The 26,177-nt window shown below is 42.7% G+C and overlaps 1 protein-coding gene across 1 annotated transcript in view; it reads left to right on the forward strand.

The window, feature by feature from the left end:
- Positions 1 to 26,177, forward strand: part of CCDC146 (coiled-coil domain containing 146) — a 144,399-nt gene that overhangs the window by 72,822 nt on the left and 45,400 nt on the right. Inside the window, exons 2-6 of the mRNA XM_019509464.1 lie at positions 6,460 to 6,542; positions 10,406 to 10,615; positions 16,247 to 16,304; positions 17,223 to 17,399; positions 22,249 to 22,322. Of these exons, the coding sequence (XP_019365009.1) occupies positions 6,460 to 6,542; positions 10,406 to 10,615; positions 16,247 to 16,304; positions 17,223 to 17,399; positions 22,249 to 22,322 (602 nt within the window). The remainder of the gene's footprint in view (positions 1 to 6,459; positions 6,543 to 10,405; positions 10,616 to 16,246; positions 16,305 to 17,222; positions 17,400 to 22,248; positions 22,323 to 26,177) is intronic.

Consider the following 26,177-nt stretch of genomic DNA (forward strand, 5'->3'; position numbering starts at 1 on the left):
GTCGGCCTGCTTGCAAGCAATAAAATAGAGTTGGAGCCAGCCTGAAAGTGTGACTCTCTTCTAGAGGTGAATTGGACTAGCCTCCAGGGGATAAAATCAGCAATTTATGCAACATTAGCACAGCAATACTCTCACCCTTATCTGTCCTTAGGTACTACACAATAAAAAAACTGTGTTTACTTGCATACATCACACACCTTTTCCCCAAAAATCAGCCCCCTCAAAATTGGGGTGTACGTATTAAGTGGGGAAGCTGATTTTCTATCAGGGATAGAAGCATCTTCCTTTGATTCCTTCTTCACAGTTCAGCAGCATTTCTATTCAGAGAGCTGAGGGAATCAACTGACTTAATGATCCACTGTTTCTTACTCCACAGGTGTTAACTGTCAATCATCTCTCATTTTTAATGGTCTTGATATTCCACCAGATAAACTAAATTTTCTTAGGGCAATTTTGCTGTCTCCTAGCTGCTCCTATTAGCCTAGGCAGGTAAAGCGGGTGAGTCAGTTGAAGATTAGGCATTGTCCCTGCTCTGTGCAGCCATAACTCTGCATTATTCTGTGCAGCCTCTTTTTACTCTGCACTGGTTTGGCCTCATCTAGAGTACTGCATTGCCTTTCAACAATAGGATGCAATATTATATTCCAGGGTGTGTTTTATGTGAGCAAATAGGAGTAATCAACTAATACTGAACTTTGTTTAACATAGGATCATAGGAAAATAAGGCTGGCATGAGGTGCCTCCAATGAATCCATATCAGAATGGAAGAATGTTTCAAGTGGACAGCCAAAGGGGACTGCCCTGAACCTAGTGCTATTTAATTTGGATGATGAAATAGAGAGCTTTTTGAGCAAATTTGCAGACAACACTAAACTAGGTAGAATTGCAAATACATTGTAGGATAGGTGTACAATTCAGAAGAATCTTAACAGATTGGAAAGCTGGGCTGGAGCTAACAGGATGATGCTGGTTCAATGCTGGTAAACTGCAAGGTGCTACATCTTGGGAAGATAATCAAAAACACAAATACAAGATGGGTGACACCTAGCTGGATAGCAGCCCCGTGGAAAAGATCTAGGAGTCTTGGTGAACTGCAAGCTCAACATGAGACTGCAGTGTGATGTAGCTAGACAAAAGGCAAATGCAGTTTTGGGCTGCATCAATGGAAGCATTAGGTGCAAGACATGGGATGTGATAGTGCCTCTTTACTCTGCTCTGGTTTGGCCTCATCTAGAGTACTGCATGTAGTTTTAGGCTCCTCATTTTAAAGCATTTGGATGCTTATCTTGTTGGGATCCTTTGATCCTAGCTAACTTCCTGCCCTTGGGGCAGGAGGCTGGACTCAATGATCTCCTGAGATCCCTTCAACCCTATGGAATGTCTATGAAATCTATGAAGTTAGAGACAGCCCAGAGGCAGGCAACAAAAATATAAAGGGCTTGATATACAAGTCATAATGAGGAGAGGCTGAAGGAAATAATAATGTTCAGCTTGTAGAAGAGGTGCTTAAGGGTGTGTGTAGATGAAACAAGGGGCATGTGTGCACAACACTTTAAAGCGGTGTAAATGCTTTTGCATCACTTTAATGGTGTTGGTGTTTGCACATGTTGGTGGCATATTGTGCATTAATTTCAGGCACTGTAGTGTAATGTGCCTTAAGTGACTTTGGGGTGCAGAAAACTAAAACACCTCCGAGGACTTTTAGTTTGCTGCCCTACAGCCACGGAGTGAAGCACCGGGCTCCCTGCAGCTCAGGGGCTGTGCAGGCAGCCTGGCAGCAGGCTGGGAAGTCAGGCTCCGCTGAAGGAAAAAAAAAAAGGGCTGAGCCTGATCTTTTTTTTTCCCCTTCCCCTGGAGCCTCTCTGTCTGCATGAGTTGAGCAGGGACCTGGTCCTTCCCTCCACAGCTGCAATGCCCTAGGCCTGAGCTGGGCGCCTGCAGGCAGGTACCTCTTGTGGGGGGCGCTGCTGCTGCGGAGGGGAGCACCAGCCCCAGCCCCCCAACCTAGGGACCACTCTGCCCACTGGCAGCTTGCCTTGCCTCCCCTCCCCACCACCAGAGAGGCAGGTAAGACACGGGTGTACATGACACGGGAGTTTATTTCGCCCGTTTAAAAAGCCACCACTTCAATTTAGGGCCCCCGTTTTGTCTACACATGCCCTAAGAGAGGACCTGATAGCAGTCTTTAAGTATCTGAAGAGCTGCAATAAAGCAAAGGAAAAAAAACTGTTCTATCTCTCTATCTCTTGGGAGCCACTGTAATTAAAATGCCCACAGCATCTCATGTATTCAGCATCCCATGCTTTAAAATGGTGGTGAGGGGTGTTTTAGCTAAAGCTCAATCAATGAGCTTTAGTTAAAACACCCCTCACCACCATTTTGAAACATAGGGGTGCTGAATATATGTGATGCCAGGGCTCCTGGAGCATCCTAATTCCGGATAAATCAAGGTTGCTGTGACGGGTTCTAATTAGAGCACGTTGAAGCAGGCATCAGGCCTGTGTATAGGTGCCCATTAACTATTAGTAAGAGGTAGCTAGGGATGATCAGTACTAGTCTCTGCTTGCAATTCATAGTGTCTAGCTTTCTTGCAATAACTCTATAGTACCTTGTCACCACTGGGATTTAACAGCAGACAGAAAACTTGTGTTAGTTTTCCCAAGGTAAAAACACACTTTTTTTTTATAATGAAACTGAAGCTGAAGCTAGTCAAAATAGTAGCTCATCTCAAAGGAAAGTATGACTTTTGTTGTGACTCATCTATTGCACATTTCTAGAAATAGAGGTAAAATGCAAATATTTATAACTATAAATGCCTATTTAGCTTGAAGTATTTAAAAAAGAAACAACGTTATTCTTCAGGAATAATGCTTTATAAATATTTGATAGGATGCTTATATATCTGTCAGCTAAATCAGATCTTGAAATACACAGTTTTCAATTTAAGGATATTTCAATTTAAGGCATCTGGAGGGATCAAGAAACCCAATAAACGGGTTTAACCTGTCTGACAGTGATCTCATACCAGCTTTACGCCATTGATTTCAAAAGAAGTATTACTCTTCTACATTATATGCATTGAAAGGGCATGTTGCTAATATTACTCATTTTACTGACTTCAGAATAAAATGAGTTTGCCAGCCCAATGGAATGGAATGAAAATTATTTATACAAAATAAGAAAGGGGATTACAGCACTGAAAGATGTAGGCACAGAGAAGGGCACACAAAAACATTTTTGGCTGAACTTTACAAAACCTGGGTAGACTGTGACATGTTTTAAGTTCATTCAAAATGACATGCTATTAAATACAGCAACACCAGCTGCATAGTGCTGTAATTCCTAACGTTCTGATATCTTAAATTGCTGAGGCCATTCTACAGTCTTGACTATGCTGAGGCCATTCTACAGCCATCGCTCAAGCAAAATTCACAGTGACATACATATGTGTGATGAATTTTCCGCTGTCTTGCACCTTGCGCAGTCATTTATACCTGTGCATAGTCGGTAAAGTTCTGTTAAGTCAGAATGGTAACATTTTACAGTCACCCTGCACAAGTGTAAATAGCTACACATATGGCAAGTTAGTGGAGTGAATGTACTGATACCTGTAAAAGGCTGATTGTTTGGCTAAAGTGGAGAACTGACAACTGTTTCCTAAGCCAAATAGATACCCACACAGAAAATCAAGGGTAAAATAAAGAATAGGTTTTAATATGCAGGCTGCCTGGAGAGATTGACTGATTGTGTTTCTATGAAGGAATGAATTGATCCTTTAAGTCCTTAATGCTGCCCCTGCAAATCATTTATATCAAGTGAGTAATCCTTACTGATTCAAATAGTCCTATTAAAGTCAGTTTATGTGAATAAAGGATTACTCACACAAGTGGAGGATATAGTTTTGCATTTCCTAAATGAGGTTGGGATAACTGCAGGGTATTTGGTAATAAGTATTGTTCTTAACCTCAAAAAGTGTTTGTTTGCTTGTTTGCTAGGTTTTGGTTAATAAGATTTCTGAGGTGGTGTGCTGGAGTGTTGGAGGCTGAAGATATTTTCAGCATCTTCCCAGGAGGTACAGAAGATGTAACCTCCAAACAATGGAGCAGCTCTCACAGGAGCATGCTCTGGTGTCTTGTCTGTGCAGGGAAATTAGTCAGAATAGCTTTTTCACTTTACTTTCACAACCTTCCTTAATCTGAGGTTATTTGCAACTGGAGAAAATTTTTATATAGTCTAGCTTGTTGACTGAGCAAAACCATTCTTAGGCAAAAAGAAGGTTCAATCTGCACCTTCTAGTCAAAGGTAGTAATATATATGATTAATAGACCCAGGTTCACACAGGCCAGGTGCAGACATTACACTATTTCCAGTTTAAGTTGTCAGATACTGATCTATATTCATAACAGAACAGAAGTTCCAGGTATGTAGACTGCTTTAAGAATGGTGGATCCAGATCTAGATCTGGATCGATGTAATATCAGACTTACTTGATCTAGATGAGACCAGTCTATCAAACTTCAGTACCAGATCCTCCCCCGACTCAAGTTAGGTTGCAATCCCCCAGCATACCAGGTGCCTTTGTGGCTCCCCTGTTAACTTCCCTCACAGGACGGCTTGCTAGCCTTGACCACACTTGGCTGCTGCAAGCTGTCAGCCACAGGGGAAAGGGGGTGTCTGTAACGCAAGGAATTTTCTGTATGCAGTGTCCCAAGGCAGGGGAGGGATGTGCTGCTTAGAAGGAAGGATTGGGCTCCTCAGAGCTCCAGGGAATGGCAGGCACCCTGTGTGATTCCTGCAATTGTGCCGGGCTATTCGCTGGAGCTCCAAGGGATGGGAGATCACAGCTGCCATGGTCTCCCAGCCTCAGTAACTACAATCTCTCTGCCCTGGAGGTTTCATGAAGCCACAAGGCTGGGAGATCATAGCAGCTGCAATCTCCCAGCCCTCGGAGCTCCAGCAAACAGCCTCCTGTGATTGCAGGAATCACACCAGGTGTCTGCCATTTTTCAGAGATCCAAGGGGCCCGATCCTTCCTTTTAAGGAGCATACCTCTCCCCTGACACTCCCTTCCCTCTCCCCAACTTGCAACTGGTACCAAAGAGACTCTCAGACCCAGCAGCTTCCAACTCTCCATCCCGGCAGCACCTTGCAGCTGCCAGGACCCAGAGTCCCACAGCTGTGGATGCTGGGTCCCCACATCATGTTTCCTGGTGCCCAGAACTAGCTGGGGTCTGGCAGCTGCAGGACATGGGTATGATCATCCAGACCTGGGGATGCATGAAACCCCAGGGGCTGGGAGATTGCAGCTACTGCTGTCTCCCAGCCCTGGGGGTTTCACACAGTCCTAAGACTGGGAGACTGTGGCAGCTGTGATCTCCAAGGCTTTGAAGCTCCAGCAAATAGCCTGCTGTGACTGCAAGAACTGCACTAGGTGCCTGCTTCTGCTGCCTCCCCCTCACCTCCCTGTGCTGCTGGCCAGGCTGCCAGGCATGCCATGGTGACCCACTCTGGAAGACCAGGGATGGGTGGGGGAAGGTCCACAGTGACAGCAGGGAGCTGGGGACATGTGCCTGGCAGCCAATCAGGGATGGCCTCTGCTCAGCTGTGATTGGCTGCCCTCGAGAGTCTCCATCACACTGGGAGGCATGAGGGAGCACCCCCTGCCTTCTGGCTTTGGCCAGTGCATCTGCATCCTCCCCCTCCCCTCTGCCCCCAACAAAGAGCGAACATGAGTTACATTCACTCCTAATCCAATCTATACAGTTTAAAGAAGCCTGTATAGATTGGATCAATTCTTCCATGAGCTTTTTGAATATATGCACTTAGCCACAAGGAACATAGGGCTTTGGAAAAAAAGAGAGTGTCACTGAAAGGGCAGAAACTGTCTTTGATAAATAATATCTATAATTAAATATACATTCTCTGGAAGGTAAACTGAGACTAGGCGAAAGCTCCTGGGCTTAGCAGAAGAAGGTAAATTGGGTCTGTTCTCTTCCTATAGCTCAGGAAGAATCCCCATCTACTTGAGTCTGTAGTGAAATACAAGCTTAAATGAGTGAAATCTCTCTGTTTCTATACATTTCTAGTACTTTGTTCCAATTACTAAGGACATTTATTTATTTAAAGAAGGCCATTTGTCATTGTATAACACAAGTCTTTGAAGAGGAGAAACACAGCTGTCCAGTTGTACCTGCATGTAATAATAGGTGGTTGGCATAGATGGGATGTACAACAAGAAAGGGGACAGAGGTGCAGTCAGCTCCATAACAATGCAAATAATATTCTTGTCTTTTTTATTTATGCTATGGTAAACAAGCACTTTTCATGTGTATATTTTGATTTGATAGGTTACCAAGAACCAAATCAATTAAAGATTGCCAAAATAGTTAAAACAGTCTTATTATAAATACAAATGTTAACGTTTAATGGATTGCATAATTGTCTATTTCCATTCTCTAGTTATTTTCTGCTGGGAAAATTCCAGGCACCAGAGTAGCTGAACTCAAAGCAAAGTACACCTCTCTGCATGAGACAGTGATAAGGTACGATATTTAAAGATTTTCAGTATATTTCAGCATGAATACTTGATTCTAGAGTTTAGCCAAGGTTATAATCACTTCCTGGAATTGTGTCATTAGCTAAAGCATTACATGCTTAAATTAAAATTCCTCTAGTGCAGAGGCCCTACACAAGGTCTTATTTATCCTCTGCTGGGCACATCCACAAGTGTCCCTATGGCATCTTCTTTTTGGAAGTACTAAATGATGGCGCAGTAACAGCCCATACTGTGCCGTGCACACTGCGTGTGCTTATTTTCAGCTGTGACATCGCCATAGCAATGTGCTATCATGAGGGAGCATGTTGCTACGGCAACATAGCTGCAGCACCACAGTCTGTGACCACCAAAACTGTGTTGCCGCAGTGTGCTGCTACGGCAATGTAGCATCACGCATAGACATGCCTACTTTGATTCTATTTAAACCATATTTTGTTTCCCTCACCTCCTTACCTTCCTGTCTCCTCTTTAATAACAAGATTCAAGCAGTAATCTGACTTTTAACAGGTATCAAAAGTAGTAATGGCAATGAAAGAGAGCACATACTACAGCAGATAAAATGTAAGGTGAAAATTAAGGGGACTAAGAAAATTTGAAGAAACAAAATAAATTTGTTTGGAATATTAGAAACAGGAAACCTGTGAGAAAATATTAAGTCTATTGAATTAATATGGTGCAAAGGGAGCAATTAAGGGAGATAATAGCGTTGCTGAAAGCTAGATAATTTTTCCATCAATTCTTACTTATTTCTATCTTTAGTGTGAGGCCTCAAGCAGGATTTAAAGAATGAGCAAGCCCTTGTGCCAGTCCTTTGTAGGGGTGAATTGCACTCTGTGAGAACACTCAGTTACAATAGAAAGGTTAGGAACAAATGGAGAAGGAATGTAAACCTCTGAGCTTCAAAGCATGAGTCAAACAACGCTAACTCTGCTGCAGTCCCTTTCCATACATGTGAAGAATCCTTATGCCAATGATGATTGTACCTATAGCAGAAGCAGGGGAGAGGGCTTGGAGCTGAGGGAGAGAGGAGGATAAATATGCATGGATGATAAGGAAGAGAAGGATTGTGGGGACCCTTGTGAGCAGGGCCGGACACAGACATGGGTGAACCGGGCAGCTGCCCGGGGCCCAGACAGAAAGGGGACCCAAAAATGGTAATTTTTAAATTATTATTATCATTATCTCTTGCAAAGGGGGGTCCAATACTAAAAGTTTGCCTGGGGCTGCCAGGAGTCTAGGTACAGTACTGCTTATGAGAGGTAGGGATTCAGGGGTGGGGCATAAGGAGGCGTGACAAATTAAGAAAGGATTAAGAGGAACACTTTTCAGTTCCTCCTACCTATGTGTGTTGGAAATTGGCAAGTCCCAAACCCCTGTAATTAGATTTGAGTTTCTCTCCTTCTTTTGAGTTTCTCTCCTTCTTTGTGCATGAACCAGCAACTTTGATGTCCTTGCCTGTCTGTGACTGTCTCAGCCCCTCAGTGGTCTTCTTTGTGAGCCAGCATTTGAGGAAACAGCTCCTTGGATGTAGGGGAAGTCAAAAACAGGCATACAGGAACAGCACTGTAAGGAGACAGTGAGAGCTGAGACTGGGGTAGGATACGAGAAGGGTCACGCTTCATTCATATTACCAGAGCTGTGTTTGGCTCTGCAGCATGGCAAGTCATAGGTGTGGTTGGTAAGCACAAGTCTGCGTGCTTAAGAGCCCAGATGTAATATATTTGATAATGCAGATCTATTATAACTGTTACATTATTTCGTAACAGCCAGGATGCGTCATGACTTCTGAAATACTGAGCACAGGCTACTATCAAGGGCTGTAGACTGGATTAGGTGGATCTTGGAGCTGGCATATAAATCCTGTGTCACTATTTTTTTTAAGTACATCCACCAACTTCAGAGATTTCCTGTGCATGAAATGAGCAACACTGCTGTAAGCAATATTTGATTCAAAACAGAATAAATGTCATAAAAGAACTGAAATAGGACTTGGTTAATACATAAAATCCTGTTTAGACCCTCTGCACTGCCATGAACATCGTTCTTGAGAAGAAAAAAAAGATGTAACACATCAGCACACTGGGTTATTAGTTCCTGTTGTATAGTACATTCTTATTTCCTGTTGAAGTATGTGGTTTTCTTATTTTTGAGCTCAAAAAGGAAGTGATTATCTACCTTGTAGAACAACATATAAAGCGTCCTTCTCCTACTATTCCATTCTAGCTATATTTGTGCAAATTGACTTGATTGTTTTGATTTTTAGCAATTTGAATTTTTATATTCTAGTTGTTTTGATTTTTTTTACTCTGTAACTGGTTTGTTGGTAGGCTTATATTGTGGAACAATAATAGTTTTTGAAGTAGAATTTTAGGGTTCTAGCTAGTTTTACTTGGTTCATTTATTTTAGTTAGTGAAGGGCAAATGCTACTGTTTGGATTATTTCTCTTTGACTGCATAGCTTTTCTTTTGGAACTTTGTGAACCTCAAAATCTACTTTAACTTGAATTTTTATTTAAATTATACTAAAAGTAAGTGAAAGTAAATAAAGTAATTCATATTCCAAAGGCATACACATAACTCCATAACAGAAATTGTTAGTAGGTTGTATATTGCATAATATTAAGGTCTCACAGTATATTTACCATTTTGACTATTCCATGATAAATGTGGCATATTAAAACTAGTCTTACTTTTAAACATCAACAATTCAAGTACCACAATACACACTTACAGCATGTAGTAAGAGTAACAGGCACCTGGTTAATTAAGGATATTATCACAAGGTATTGTGTCAATACAAATAGCCAGATTTTGGAGATGCCAAAGATAACTGACAATTCATCAATGTTGAGGTCTTTGCAATATAAAGTCACAGTTGCAGCTCATGTAGAGTTAGCTGAGCTAGCTTTAAACCAGGTAACTCAGGTACTAGTTCAACAGAATAAACTGCAGAATAGTATTTAGTATTGCCCTTGATCTCTGAAAAAAGATTATGTTAGGAGAGACCTTAAACCATGGAGCCAGGAATTACCGTAGATCAAGGATAGACAATATTTTCTGTCTGCAGGCTGGAATGACCCACTCCAAGTCAGAGGCAGGTGGATGGGTGGGCAGTAGGACCCAATGACTGCTAGCGCTTGGACCGGCAGTGGCACAAGGAGAGTGCCCACAACCAAGGCCCTCTGTCACCAAATTCCACTAAAGCCGGCTGGATCCAATGGTTCCACAAGCCAGCTCTGACCCGCAGGCCATAGGCTGATGACACCAGGTCTAGATGGTTGGGGGTTTTGCTGTGATTTTACCCGTAATGCCTAGACTTCACCTTCATGTTGCTCTTCTTCTACCTGCTGCCTCTCCAACAGCAAGGAAACAAGTAAAGGAACAAACTTCTCTCCAGCATGCCAAACCCTCTTCCTGGTTTGCAAAATCTTCAGTTACATGAGCTGTCCCTTCACCTTACTGTAGGTTGCAAAGGAACCTGAACCTGGGGCCTTAAGTAACAAACCAAAAAGGTGAAACATCCCAAATGCTCCCAGACAATTAAACACCATTTCCACTCCCACTCCTATTCCAGTGCTCCATGACCACAGAATAGAGTATCCCTAAACACATTTTTCCAAGATCAGCTTATAAGACTTGTCTCATTCACACAAAGTGACCTTTTTACCTAATGTGTCTTCCATGTGACTAAAGCATAAATCTTTATCCAGCAGTGTCAGTAAGGCTAGGCAAAATATACTCTCATGCCATCCCATTTAATGTTAAACTATAAGATAAAACAACATAATTACATTTAATATTTCCAGTACTCTTTTAATGCCTGATTTTAAGTTGTTTTATTTAAAACAGTTTACAGGAATCAGAGATCCAGTTGTTACAAGATGCCAAACGTTTCACTGTAGAGATAGAAAAACAGCAACAAGTACTGGAAAAAGCAGATGAGTTCCCTGAAGGATTTACCAGTGAAGTCTCCAGAATGAGGCAGCAACTACTTAAATACCAAAACGAATATAATGCTATTAAAGAAAGAGAGTATGAAATTCAGTATAAGTTGAACTGGTAGGTGACAATGTTAATTTCTGTGAATATTTTTGTAAGTTAATGCAAGAGGTAATTATATTGTATACGCCTATTCCTGTCAACACCTTAAATACATTTGTTACTGTGCACATTTTTTCCTAGAAGTGGCTATATTTCAGTGCTGAATAAAGTGCCTCCTGAGTATCATTTGTATATCATTTTCAATGTATAAGGTGCTTTGTGATACTATGAGGTTTTGTAAGAATATATTATTGATGTTTTAATTTCCTTCCAAGTGTTATACAGACTTGGATAAAGATCGGGTATATATCAATGGAGTATATATTGTTATTCTGTTATTTTATCCAACTATCACAATTTAATGTTTTAGAAAAAAAATTAAGCAGAAAACTTCTACTCTGGGACTTCTTTGAATACAAATGAAATAATTATCTCTGAAATATAGTGATTATGGTTATAATGAAACACTTTTTAAAGACCAAAGGGTACTATGTAGTTAGCTTTCTTTATTAGAGTAATCAAATAAAATTAAACTTTCTGTAGTCCCATCTATGCAAAACAAGAAGTTAAAAAGAGTCATTTCTTTTGGCAGAAGAAAATGTTTGACATTTCCATGAAAGGTTAAAAGACTAGTAGGTAACTTGATATTTTAAATATTTTAAGTCTCTGGGCTTGATGCCCTAGTGTACTTCAAGCTTTTTTTAAAGCTTAAAAATAAAACAGAATACTATAAATGTACTAAAAGTGCTCATGGCTCGTGGGAGTCTGGCAAGTTGGTTTCTGAGGTTTCCTCAGAGATGCTTGATATTCTCTCTGCCAACGCTTTGCTTTTGCCATTTTTCTGTTTCTTGTTTTTGATTTCCACCCAACCTTCTCCTTTGATTTATGTCCCTGCAGTCAGGTAGGATAATAGTGATCATCTGAACTGAGGTACCTATGATGTTTTTTTAACTTAACATTTCTGCATCTCCACAGAAAGTAATAAGGAGGTCTCTTTTTTATGGCTGTCAGACTTAACCCAAAAATAACTATTTTCCAGAAAGAAAGATGGTGTAATCCCATCATCTTTCAATGCCACGTTGAAGGGAAAAGCTGGTCCACAGAACAATCTAAGTGTGGGCAAATTGTAATAGTGCATGGAGCCTCTGTTGCTGGACAGTTAAATGGAATAACTGGATGTACATAAATCTTTTATTTGACAAAACCTTCCTGATGCAACATATCAAAGCAATCACCTGATAGATTAAATAATCGTATCAGCAGTTTAGGGTGTCTTTTTACTTGATATTTTATGATTATTTCAAAGAATTTTCAATGCTTTATTTTAGGGCTTAATTTATATTCCTTACGGTAATGTATTTAATGTCTGCATGTTTTCAACAGTTGATATATTTATCTTAAAGCTGTCAAATCTAATGGAGGCTACAGAATGTGGCAAAGGGATTTTTTTGTGTCTGTCTCAAGATACCAGTGAAATTAATGTCCAGGTGTAAAACAAATTGACATCATGAAAACCTACTCAGGAGAGGGTGATAAATTAAAAGGAAGGAAATAATGACCCACCTTCAGTTCTGGCACAACTCCATTCAAGTCAGTGGAGTTTCTGCTTGTGAACAAAGCTGATTGGGACCCAATAATCAAGGGTCTGGAGTGAGATGGAGGGGAGGGATACCAGAAGAATAAAGTAATATAAACGAGGAAACATTCAGCAGGGATCATCTCTAACCAGAACTTTGCTGTCTTCTATGGATACGAGGCCTCAATTTTGGGGCGTAAATAAGAAAGTCTCTCTTTTTTACAAGGCTATTGTAGCAATAAAAATGAAAATTTATCTGTAAAATTATATTTCAAAAAGTAGTCAATTGAATTGAAGATGGGAATTATACATACTAAGAATTTTGAATGCCTCTCTGTGTGTAGACAAAACGAGAAGTGGCATGTGTGCACGACATTTTAAAGTGGGCTAAATGCTTTTGCACTGCTTTAATGGTGTCGGTGTTTGCACGTGTCTGTGGCATAGTGCGCATTAATTACAGCTGCTGTAGCGAATTCGGTGGTGTAATGTGACTTAAATGACTTGGGACACAGCAAACTTAAAGCAGGAGTTTAGGTTTGCTGCCCCTACAGCCTCAGAGCAAAGCACCAGGCTCTGTGCAGCTCAGGGGCTCTACAGAAAGCCTTGCAGGCAGCCTGGCAGCAAGCCAGGAAGGCAAGTTCCATCCAAGAAAAGTGGCGAGCCTGATTTTTTTTTTCCCACCTCCCTGGAGCCTGCCTGCCTGAGCTGTGCAGGGGCCCAGTGCTGCTCTTTGCAGCTACGGTGCCCCCCAGGAGTGCCCGAGCTGGGTGCCTGCAGGCAGGTGCCGGGGGGGGGGGGCCGCTGCTGCCATGGAGGGAAGTACCAGCAGCCCCACAGCCCAGAGACCGCTTCGCCCACTGGCAGCTCGCCCTCCCCTCCCCGCCGCTGGAGAAGCAGGTAAGTGTGTGCGGGTGTGTGCAAGACACAGGGGTTTAAAGGGCCCTGAATTGAAGCGGTGTTTTTAAAAGCCCACCACTTCAATTTAGGGCCCTTGTTTTGTCTACACACACCCTATTATATTTTCTATTGGAAACATTTTTCATTTAAAGCATAGGGCTTAATTCTGAACTCTTACATACAATAGTAGGGTTGAAAGGGACCTCAGGGGATTATCCAGTCCACCCTATCTGCTCAAGCAGAATCATCCTTTTCTGGACCATCCCTAGCAAATATTTGTATAACTTGTTCTTAAAAACTCTAGGTACAGCCTCACACACCACTACCTGGCATAACTGCCTGAAACATCAAAAACACCCTTTAAATTGCCTTACGTAAAGCAGAGAAACAAGGGCACTGACAATGTCTTGTGCCTAAAAGGACAGGAAGTAGTTCTAAAATATGCTCAGGAGATCCCAGGAAGGGAACCACACCCCTCAGCAGCAGAGGGAGGCAAAATACCCCATAGTCCAGCCCAATCTGACCATGAGGTAAAATTCCTTCCTGATCCCAAACATGACAAATGCTCTGACCCTGAGCAGATAAGAAAAACCCTCTGGCCAGAAACTTCTGGGTTTTTTAAGTCCCAGCAGTAGACTCAACACACACCAGTCAAAATCCCCAGCCTTGGCTGTGACCAATGGCCAATGCTTCCGAGGAAGGCAAAAACCCCTCTGACACCTGTAGCAACAGGAAGGAAAAAAATTCCCTCGTGGCCCCAGCAAGCCCAGAAGCATGAGATAACAAGATACGGTCCACTCTGCATGGCAACCTGAGGACAGCAAACACAACCCCATGCATCGACACCCTGCCTAGAGATCTCAAACTCCCTTTATTATCCTATCACTTCCATAAACTCATCCCAGCTTCTAATCTTCTTTCCTAGCAGAAAAAGTTGTGGAGCTCTGCTTCATTCTCCTATTGCTGAACATGGCCCTGTCCACTTTTCACCTGCTCTGGGTTGCAGAGTTCTTCTCCATCTCTGTGCAGTGCTCTGGGACATCTCTTGGGTATGTGTGTGAGGGTATCTCATTGGCTTCCAACTGGTGCTCTTCATAGCACAATCCAGGATTGCTACTCCTAAATCATACCTAACCAAACACTTATCCAACCTGTTCTTGAAAACCTCCAGTGAAGGAGATTTTGCAGCATCCCTAGGCAGTCTATTCCACTGTCTCACTGTTCTAACAGTAAAGAAGTTTTTCTTGATATCGAATCTAAACCTACTTTGCTGTAGGATCTCCCAGTATCAAAAAAATCCACTGTGCTGCAAATTAGCAGTACAGTGTACAGGTTCATGTGCATCACATGTGGTTTGACATCGCCAACCTCACATGCATGCTCATCAGGACATGCCTATTGAGTTCAAGATAAAGCTGTTAAAGAAAGCAAGCCTGATCAACTATTTTGTTACTATATTCATCAGTATATGGAAGCTAAGCATACTTTGATAATCATCCCAGAAATATCATGCGGGCATCTTGTTATCTCCAATAATGCATTCCAGCTATAGACATAAGTGTGCAGCACCTTTTGGGAATTGTTACATTGTCCCAGCCAAAGTCAAAGGAAGTTGAAGGCTCTCAGTGTGTTGCAACATTGGACCTAAAATGATTTTAAAATGTTCTCTATTGGATATTATGCTGAGTGCTGAACTAAAACAGACCTCTCTTGATGACTATCATTTATATTTCCAAATGTCTCTTGCTTAATTTTTATAATTTTGTGGCAGTTTGCAGCTGCAGTCATCCCTTGGGAAAAGTTGTGAATTTACTTGGCTTAATGATCTGAAGTTTTTTTTAACGCATTACATTCACACTATTTTTGCATTCATTTTGATGTATTCACATGAAGACTATTAGAAATCTACAATAATAGTACATCTCCATATTCCCAAACAGAAATGATTAAGCTTAATGTTTATATTGTATTATTCTTGACTTATTCTTATTGTCAGTAATGATGATGATAACAGTTGTGAACATGTAAAGATGAAGAAAACACCCGTCCCATAGGATATAAAACAGAACAAAACAAAACAGAATGAGTGTCAGGTGCCTGAAGCCTATTATTATAGAACCAACAATTTGCTAGAATTTCACTTCTCTGGCTAGAAACCTTCTAATTTTGAGTATAAATTATTCATTTAATTTATTTATTGTTATGACCAATTTGCTGCTATTTGCCCTTCAACCCTATTTTCCTTTAGCTTAAATTCCTCCTCTCCTTTTGGTAGTCACCCCAAAAGTAATTTATAAAGAATAATTGTATATCGTCCTCAGCCTTTGCTCTCATAAGGTGAACAAGCCAAGCTTTTTAATATCCTTTGATAAGGGAGGTTTATTATTGCCCTAGTCAATCCTATAGTCTTCTCCTGCATCTGTTCCAGTTTGAATGAATCTCTTTTTTTTAGCATAGATGCCCAGAGCTGTACATAATGTACATAATATTTTAAACACAATCCCGACTATGTCTGGGACAGTAGTCTGACTACTTCCCTAGCTCTCCTAAAATAATGAATGCATGCCATGCATAAAATTAATTTTGTTAATAACAAAATTGTGTTTCACGTTTAGGCTTTATTTTAACTTAAACATGAATGTTTCTTCTTTTGCCTTTTCATTTCCTTCAGGTAAAAGGAAACGACCCTCTCGAGGGAGCTTAATTTTGGTTTTTCAACCTTCAGTTGCCTTTTGTGTGTCACAGAACATGAGGCATAATAACCTTTTACCTTCCTCAGATGACAACGCTTTTGTTGTGAACTAGTAATGGCAGCACAGGAATCTGTTCTCATGAGACGGTGTTGGTCAGAAAGGGCAATAGAAATGACTGAATTAATCTCTGCAGCCTTAAGCTTGTACTTGTGATGCTCTACACTACATAGGTCATTGACAAGTACTGCTGTTACAATTGAATCAGTTTTGGTGACAGTTTTTATTTGATTTAATCAGGGTTTTTTTTAAAAACTGGGATTGTGTTACCATTGTTGTGATTATGTCAGTGCCAAACCAGAAAGCCTACAGAAGTGCTTTAGTGGTTTGCTTAGGTATTTAGACAACCACAGTATGCCACCATCTTGTAAGTAAATTATTTATTTCCTTATGTTTGACTAGTCTATCTGTGATTATTTTTTGTAGCTTACAAGAAGAAAAAAAAATCCTTCAGCGGGAATATGAGAGAATCCCCAAGCAAGGTGTAAGTATAAAATGCATGTCACTGGAGAAAGTCATGTTTTGTGCCCTCAGCCTATAAAAATAAGATGAAAATGCTATTATAAATCACGAATGGGAGCACCAAGCATACAGATGTGTATCAGTCATCACTCAGTCAGGAGAGGAGCAGGAGTTCAGACATACCTGTTTCCTGCTGCCCAACTGTACAGTGCCCAGGCAATTTAAGCTACTCTTCAGAGTTTCTAATTCTCTCCATTGAGTGTAGACTATTCCAGATTCCTAATCCTGTCTATTTGGATTGTGCTTTCAGAGTAAGACACCTATTTTATAGGTGTCACAAAACTGAAGTGGGGGTGTCTGCAAGGATGATCTGAATCTGATCCATGGAAACTAAACTTCTGAGCTTGCCAATGCTAGAGGCTTGTCTGTTGGAGAACAGACATATTGGCAGAGCTTTGTGGAGTAGGTGGAACTTCTGCTATTTGTTTGTACCTATTTTATGGATAAATAAAGGTCTTCAGGGCTATCAGGCCAAATCTCATAACAATGTTCTTAATAATAGGGAGAACCAAACCAATATTAGTGCATGAAAAATATTGTGTAGAATTATGTTGATTTTACATTTCAGATTTAAAATAAAAATGTGAAAGAAAATGTAATGAAAATGTAATGCAATCAGAGGATTTCAGAGGGTTTGACAAAAGTGACACAATAAAAAGAAAAATGCATTTGACTGCACAAAAATACCAAAATAGTACACAATTCATTCAGGCTCTTTAATCTTCTTTTTTAAAGTAACTGTTCTCTAAAGAAAGATCAATTAATTCCTGAACAAACAATACAACAATATTCTGGAACACACTTATGCAAGGAATACACTTCTTCTTTCCTAAAACATACAAATATGAGGTGTATATAATTTTGGATTGTATTTTTAAAGGAAACAGAAAAGAGAATTAAAATGTTGAAAGAAAATTGTGAAGAGCTTCGTAAAGAAACAACCCAAAGGAGAGCAGAGATCAAAGCACTGAAGGAGGATGTGGCATTCAAGCAAAAACTGATGTTAAAAGAACAGAAAGAAGTGGAGAAACTTCTAGAACAGGAGGATAACCTAAAGGTAACATATAAATGTGTATATAGGTGTTTGTGTGTTTGCAAACTCACCCAAAAAAAATAACACATTAAATATTTGTGCTGTCATTACAGTATGTACTACCACAGATTACAGTGTTAGTCAATATGTGTGTATTATGCTGGTGGGTCATTTCTGTAAACAGTTTTTGGAAACTAATAGGCATAGTACTGACAAACAAGGAACTTCCAGAATGATCAGAACTCATGAGCTAATTTCAGCTCTGTGTGTGCGTGCGCGCATGTGTGTGAACAGGTCTCTGTTAACCAAAGAAAAAAGAACATAATAACATTTCTGTGAATTATAATTACAGAAGACTGGGAGTTTTTAGTCAATTGTTTCTTTAATTGAAAATGTAACATCTAAGACCCTAAATTTTCTGTGATTATTTTTGCTGATTTTTTTTATTTTTACATCAAGAACACTGAAAATTAAATAACAGCTTTAAATAGTTATAATTTAGAAATGTCACTGATGGGCCTACATCTGGTTAGTTTTGGTGCCTCGTGCCTTTATTATCAGGTCTAGACTGGTCTTTACACAAACTCCGTTTTTTGTGGAACCCGACAGATGCCCTCTGGATAAAGCGATATGTCAGGCATCACTTGACTGTAATAAGTAACAGTTCTGCTGAAGTAACAGGCATATCAAGAAAAATAGGAACATGAGACACTTGAATTAAAACTTGTAAGAGGCTCTGTGGAAGCTCAGAGTGGGGACACAGATTAGTGTTTAACCAGATCAAAATGGAATGTTTCGACTTAGTTCCACACACCAAAATTAAATGAATTTAATGCTGGAATCTTTTGTTTTAATAAAACATTGCAAGTTTTATATACACGTATACATGATACACTCCTCCCCCACTCACAAACACACATATAAGCTTCCTGTCTATGAAGAGTTCTGCTATTTCTACTACTTGCCCTGTTATGGATGAAAACAAATTTCAAAATATCAGAATAACTTGGGATGGTCATAGTTATAGGCTAAGTATAGATGCTGAAAAAGCCCCTGGCAGAAGGGCTCTAACTATTGAACTTTACTTAAAGTGCTATAATTTAGAGAGGGAATAGGCCAAACAGACATTCACCGTTCGGTTGCGGGGGGGAGGGCAGGACTCAGTGCCTGCCTGCACTGGCCAAGTCCGCCAGGTGGGGGGTGCTCCTGCATGCCAGCCCCAGAACCAGCTGAGGGAAAGTGGTGAGGAATGGAGCTGCCGGCCACTGTGCTGGGAACTGGAGCAAGGTGGGGAAAGAGAGCCCCCCCACCACATTGACTTGGCCCAGCCAACAAGCTGCTGAGGGCGGGGCTCGTGGCAGTGGGCTTCCTTCTCCCCTTGCCCCAGTTCCCAGTGTAGTGAAAAGCTAGCTGGGTAGTCCGCAGTGCAGCTTCTGCCTGTCATTGGGCTGGTGGGGGACACTCCCCCCGAGACCCCAGCCAGCAAGCTGCGGGGGACCCGTAACAGTAGGGGACTTCCCCGCCCCCCCAGACTCTTGACAGATGCAGGCAGAAGCTGCAGCCCCAGGCTAGCAGGCTGACCCCTCATCTGCCCTGCCAGGCAGGGCTGTGCCACCCTGGCTCAATGTGCCATGGCCCCAGGTAAACACTGTTCAGGAACAATAAAATCCGGCACAAAATGTGCCAGTGTTTATTCAGCCATACTCATTACACATGTAGGTGCACCTTCAGTGTTTTGGTAGGATGCCTAGGTTTTGCTTTTAGGCCTGGTAGACAGTAAGAAGCTAAAGATAAGGCCCCTGGCACACATGACACTTAAGGTGTGATTAACCAGTTAATCACATTCCAAGTAATTCCCTACCCATGTGTTAATACAATTAATGCTAAGATATAACAAGGAATAAGCCACAAAGTTATTACAGAAAATGTGTATAATAATTTTTGGCTGGTTCCTATCACTCCATTAATTGAATGTGTGGCCAAGCTGATTGGGGTTTCCAGCCTTCAGAGAGCATAGGGTCCCTTGACTTCTGTGAGCTTTTAAGACTGAGAGTTGTGATCAGCTGCAGCTCATAGCTGCAGGAGCACATTGGAGCTCTTGATTCCAATATGCCCCTTTGGCTGGTAACTTAGCAAATCAGGGCTCCCAACCTTCAGGGTGCAGCTGGAGTCAAGAGCTCCACCACATCCCTGCAGCTGGGAGCTCTAACCAGCCGATCTGGGCTCCCAGTCCTGGGGTACACCAGGCAATCCCACAACTAGGAGTCCTGCCAGCTGATCCAGGGGCAAGCCAGGAAGCACGATTGTAGGGATCATGCATCAGATACCATTGCACCTTTAATTGCACATCTACCAGAGACCTAGGAAATTTATATGTAAAGGCTATTTTTGGTCATTTTTACTGTGTTTTGTGGCTCTCTAAGCTCATTACATGTTGCCTTCTAGTAATTTATGGTACTTGCAAATGTTACACTTGGTTTGACCTAACTAGGGTTAGGCAAATCTTAGTGCCAATCTGTACGGATATTTGGGGAGGTTGGATCAGGCAAAAAACAGCCAGCCTGCTCTAACTTAGTTCGCCTGAGGAAACTTAGATCAGGAATGGGATAGCTCGATTTAATGAACATCTGTACATATTTAATGAATGTCTGTACGTAACTCAGCTGTTTGCCTCAGCCCCAGAGCTGCACTCCCTGCTTCTCCCCCAAATAGTCTGTTTTTAGCCTTCCAATCCTCCCTGCCCTGGGTGAACAACCCCCTTGCCACAGATCCATCAACTCCCCCCCAACAGACCCACCAGCCCCCAAACTGCTAGACCCCCCTCCCACCCAACTTACTTAGATTCCTGGCACAGCTTCCAGCACTAGTGAATGTGCACTAGCTAGACCTGATTGTAAGGAAAACTTACCGGGAGAAGGAGAGAGGCGGCGGGACGCTGCACTGGCAGCTGGAGCTGCCGTAGTCAAAGATCAAAGAAAAAACCCACAGCGGAGCTGGGAGGAGCCGGGAACAGCTCCCGCGTCTGCCTGGGCATGCTTTATAAAAGCGTGCCAAGGGCGATTGGCTGGGCAGGCAGCCAAAGCTGGCAGAAAAGGCTGACCCAGAAGGGAGCCAGGGGGACTGGAAAGAGCATCCCTGGCTGGCCCAGAAGGGTCAGAGCAGCCAGACAGCAAGGAGCAGGAGGAGGCTTGGTGGCTTCCTTGGGAAGGGAGCGTGGAGGGAATACCGGGCCAGCATGGGCCCAAGGAGCTGCTGGCAGACCCGTTGTGGGCCAGAGGTGGTAGCCCCAGTGACTGGTATGGTGACAGACGCAGCGAGGATGGGACCCTGAACCGAACAACCAGCAGCAGGTACCTAACTCAGGGAATCAGCGATGCATCAAGGGAGGCGGCAGTCTGGGTAAAACCCGGCTTCGCATAGACCAGAGAGGGGCCACAGAGAGTGCTTGGCACAAGCTACACCAGTGGTCAACAACCGCAGCCCCAAGGGAGCGAGTGCCGAGGAGGGCCCGAACATCGGCCCTGACAAGCAACTTCACAGTTGGCATTAGGCAGGGTGTAGGGGAGATGGAGCCCCAAGAAGAGGTGGTCACAAGGAAGGCCAAGGGAAAGAACCAGGGGGACAGGACCATAAATCTTCCTCCCGATTTAAAACCCCTTATCAAAGACGTGGCAGGCGAGACCCCTGGGGATCTGACCCAAGGCTACTCCCACTAGCCTGGCCGTACAGCCCAAGAAGCCACAGTGAGATTCTTAAAGAGTCCACACATGCGACACTCAGGAGAAAGGCATGGGAAGTTACAATGATCTACAATCACACGGCTTAAAGCAAGCCATGTGGTCATAGATCAAGCACCACAAACATATGCGTGTACCCTCAGGGTATGCCTAAGTGGCACAATTCAGTGCTATATAGATAACCAAAATAGCTCTGCATGAGCTATCTTAGGAGCTTGAAGAAGAATTTCCATCTTCAGTACAGCACTTCACCTAGACTAGTTAGCCCCATTGAGAAGCCCGAGTATGTTTGCAAGTGTTGTGTATTAGCAATAATGTGGTCCACTTATTTCTGGAATTTGAGCTAGTTTCTTCAAAGATAGTTTGAGTATCTCTACATGGCATCATGTAATGCCACATTGGAAGACCCTTCCCTTTACAGCAGAGAGGTACAAACAGAATTTTCAACAGACATGTTAAACTCTAAAAGTTGTAATTCCTTTACAAAATATGTCATATGCATATAAACACATTGTGATTATTTTATGTTTTTTTATTGGAACCTGCTAAGAATAACTTGCTGTATTAATCTGTGAATTTATCATACTTCAGACATCTCAAATGTATCCTGATGACCAGTGCAGGAACAGTCAGCTCTGAAACTAACCTTAAGCCATTTTTTGCCTTAATTGCAATAACCAGAATTAATGACTTCAGATTATCTTAGTTTTTCTGGCCTGTAAGCATTCACTTTGCTCTAGTATAGGTTTTTTTGGAAGGAGGAGGCTTTGTTGTTAGAGGGATTTTTTGCATATAATAATAGGCTATGTGTAAATTAAGTAAGTAGACTGAGTTATCCGTTTGATGCAGAAATAATAGTGGCAGACCCTCCCTGAAAAGAAAGACTCATTAACAAACATTGTATACTGTTATGTCAAAGTTAGTTTTATAACATTTTTATCATTGCTTATTTTAATTGCTAAGCTTAAGTTTGGTTTGGTTTTTATATTGTATTACTTTAGGCTGCACTAATGTATGCTATTACTGTAAAATACACATTTCTGTTCTGTCATTACATAATTCAAAGCAAATATTAGTTTATGTGAAAATGCATAAAATTAGACCCTGCTTCTTTAACAATTTTGTTTTAATACTAGGAAGAGTTAGTTCAACTCCATGTTATACCTGTCCAACTTGGAAAAGAAATGGACAAGATTAACCGCAAAAAAACGTATGTTTTTAAATACATTAAACATTGTTTTATTGAATATTAATTCTTTGTATTATTAATAATAATAGAAACCTTTTATAGAGACAACTAAGAAAGCTTAAGTTCTTGATACAAAATTCTGACCAATGCAGAGACAGAGATAAGGTAAGTTGTCCGCAATCTGTTTAAAGAATCAAAGCCATGTTACAAAGATAGAGTTTGAGTAGGAAAACATATTTTAGACTTGAAGACACTAATAAAAGCACTTTGGAATAAAATGTGTTTATAATCCATAAAAATATCTGTGAATATCCACTATCACAGTGTAGTATCAAATACAGATTTGCACAGATTACCAAATCACTACGCAGCAAGGATGCAAGACACTGCTTTACTCCTCAGATCTTTTAATTTTTATATTCATTGAACAGCAATGAATGAGAGGTCTAATAAAGAATTAGGGTGGGCCCTTGTGGGCTGCATGCAGCGCATGACCATCAGTTAGGCAGCCCTGCTTTATACCTTAGACCATGGTATTACATTAAGGTTACTGAAGTCTCCCCACTGCACTTTCCTTTGGTCATCAATTTACTGCTGTTATGTATTCTTAAAGAATTTCTACCTGAGATCAATCATTTCACATTAAATACTGTACCCATTTTCTGTTTCTTTCTTAACTAATCTTTCTAGGTATGAAAAATACCATATTCACCTGAATACAAGAGGGTTTTTCCCCTAGTTCAGCATAGGGAAAAAAACCCTCTCATCTTAGAGAATATAGGCCAGGCAAGCAGCTGCTGCAGCACCTGAGGGGGCCGGGGAGGTTAATGTGGCAGGTGGGGGAGGGGGGAGAGGATGGGGAAGGGGTGCATAATGTGGGGGGAGCATGTGTGTAAGATTAGCAGGAAGACTGCAGAGAAAGGGATATGCAGAGTGAGGAGGGGTATGGGGAAAGGGACACGTTGAGTGCAGGGAAACAGCTTGGGGCAAGGAACATGTGGAGTGGGAGGAGTGTGGGGGAAAGGGTGTGCAGTGGTGGGGGAAAATGGAGAAGGGGTATATGGTGCACAAGAAAGGAATGCATGGAACAAGTGGGGGAGCAGGGAAAGGGCATTGGGAAGGCGAGTGCTGGGGGGAAAATGGGGAAAGGGCGCACACTGTGGGGGAAGCATGGGGGAATGGGTGGCAGAGGGAGCATAGGCAAAGGGACACATGGAGCAAGGAAAGTACAGGGAAAGGCACACAGAGTGGGAACAGCCTAGGGGCAGGGGAGCGTGGAGTGAGGGGAGTTCAGGGAAAGGGCACGAGGGAGAGGGCATGCAGTACAGGAGGGAACGTGGGGGAAGGGTTGCATGGTGCAAAAGAGGGATTCAGAGAAGGGTGCATGGTGCAGGGGGAGCATGGAAAAGAGACACATGGTGCCGAGGGGACATGCAGAGTGAGAGGAGTGTGGGTAAAAGGTGTAAGGGAAGAGGTGCAAGGAAAGGGACGTATAAGGTTAAGGGGAAGTGGAGCATTCTGTGAGAGGAGCTCAAGGAAAGGGACACGGAGCATGGGGAGTGCAGGGTAGGGGTGCATGAAGTGGCAGGGGAGCTTCTGTGGCTCTAGTCCTGACCCTAGGTGGGGCTGGAGCCTGAAGCCAGAACTGCCACTACTGCCCAGCCCGGTTGAGTACTCTATGCCCCCAGTGGAGACAGACCAAGAACAGCCACAAAGGTAAAGGGGGCAAGTGGTAGGAAAGGAAAGTCACTGAGGGGGACAAGTAGTAGGTGGGCAGGCAGGGGGGGCAAGTGAAAGGGGAGGGAAAAAGGACTGTGGAGAGGCTGCCTGCCCCCCAGTCACCACTTCCCCTGCCACTACTGTCCCTGTGGCAGTGGTGGGAAGGCTAAATTTAAGAGGAACCTCCAATAACTAGATTGTAGACGTGGAAAATTGAGACAAATATGTTTTCCAATCTAATAATTGGGGGTCATCTTAGATTCAAATAAATACAGTAAGTTTATTTTAGAATCTTTTTTATCTAGCGAGTCCGAAAAATCCAATACAAAACCCCACAATCCAGTCCAATCATCTCTGTGGATAGTAAATGTAATGAAATACAGCTTTTAAATGAGTAATTTCTACCTGGTGACTCTGAAAATGTGAGAGCATCAGGAAAGCAGAAAGTCTGGTTGTTGAGACATTATTCTTATAATAACCACAGATGTTTCAAATCATATTTGAAACATGCCAAACATATGACTGAATAGTCATTTGTAAGAAATATATTTATTTTATCAGCATTCTTCCAAAGAGCCTCATATATGAGATTAATCATTTTTTTAAAAGTCTGCTCTTATATCAATCACTGTGCCAGCACCGAGAGGCTATATTTTCCTGCTAAATTCTATTTGTATATAAGGGCTTAATTGAGGCCTACACTTCTTTAGTGTCCCAGAACAATCCTATACACTAGTACAGGCCGGGGGATGAGATGTTTACTGTGGAGCTGCCTAATTAGCTCTGCAGTAAAGTCTCATCTCTATGCATATTTTAGCCCACAATCAACTAATTACCTCTGCTGTAGGTTAGTACTTGGAAATACAAGTACTATCGTGCAGCAGAGTTCTTTACCGCGCAGCAACACACATGTAGATGTTGATGGGGCTGGCTGGGGCATAAGGGTGATTCAGTGCAGGGGTTGTCTGCTTGCTAGCCACACACCGAAGAACCCTCATGCCCCAGCCAGCCCCTCCACATTAAGCTGGGTCAGAGCCTCCCCCAACTGGCAGGCTAATTCCCTGGCCCCCTGATAGCCAGGGCTGCTCCAACCTAATTTAATGTGCTGTGGTCCTGGGTGCACATGTAAAGGCAGTGCTTGGGAGCAGAGCTGTCTCTAGGGGTGTGCAGAGCCCGAGGCATATCAGCCTGTGTGGGGCTGGGGGCTGGGGGTGGTGACTGCCCGCAGAAGCCAGCGGCAGCATCAGTAGCACGTGAGCGGGTGGTGAGTGGCTGGAGCCAGTTGCGGTGCCACATGGCAGCAACTGTGGTGGGGCCTGTACAGCACTGCCAACAGAGATCCCCAAAGCCGAGGGCCTGGGGGAGTTGCCCTGATTCACGACCCCCAGGGATAGCCCTGCTTGGGAGCAATAAACTCTGGTGCAACATGCACTGAAGTTTATTGCTTTGCATTAATTTCACATGTAGACATAGCCAGTTTCTACTCACTACAAGACCAGGATTGGATTTTGGTCTGTACTCACTGTAACAGGGGGCTTCCTTGTGGCCTTTCTACCAATGGCCCGCCCACCTGTTTCTAGGCCAAATGCCTGCCTTCTCTCCTGCCATGCCTTGATGATATATAATTATAATATTAATTAGGCGGGAGGCTGCCCATTTCTTGCCCTGATGCCAAGGGTGCTATCTGCAGCTCCGTTCCTCCCCTACACCACAGACCAAACCTCGCAGATGGCATCCACAGATCTTATCATCACTCACACTGGGCCCCAGAATCCTCCAGTCTGGACCCTTACCAGATCCCTCCCATCAGATGGCTTACTTCACCCTCATTCTGGGCTGCCTAGCTCCCTGAACTGTTCCCCCTTTCAGGCGTGGTTCCCCCAGGACCTTTGGCCACACAGGCTCTGGCCTCACCTCCAAGGCCAGTCAGAAACCCCAGGCCCTTAGCTCTGGGCATCCCTTGTGGTGGACCCCTGGCCCTTTTGACCCTTCCGGTCCTGGCCTCAGCATGGCCCGGCGGGGGTTTTCAAGTCAGGTCTTTGAGACCCAATCTCTCTAACTTGGGTCCACCTTCTTGACCCTTCTATGGGGTAACCCACTTGGTTGTGGGAGCTGGGCTTATTAAGGCACCCTGATCCACCTTTCACCAGGGTAGTA

This window comes from Gavialis gangeticus, unplaced genomic scaffold (assembly GCF_001723915.1).
Source record: "Gavialis gangeticus isolate Ggan-Ray unplaced genomic scaffold, GavGan_comp1, whole genome shotgun sequence".
NCBI classification, from domain to species: domain Eukaryota; kingdom Metazoa; phylum Chordata; order Crocodylia; family Gavialidae; genus Gavialis; species Gavialis gangeticus.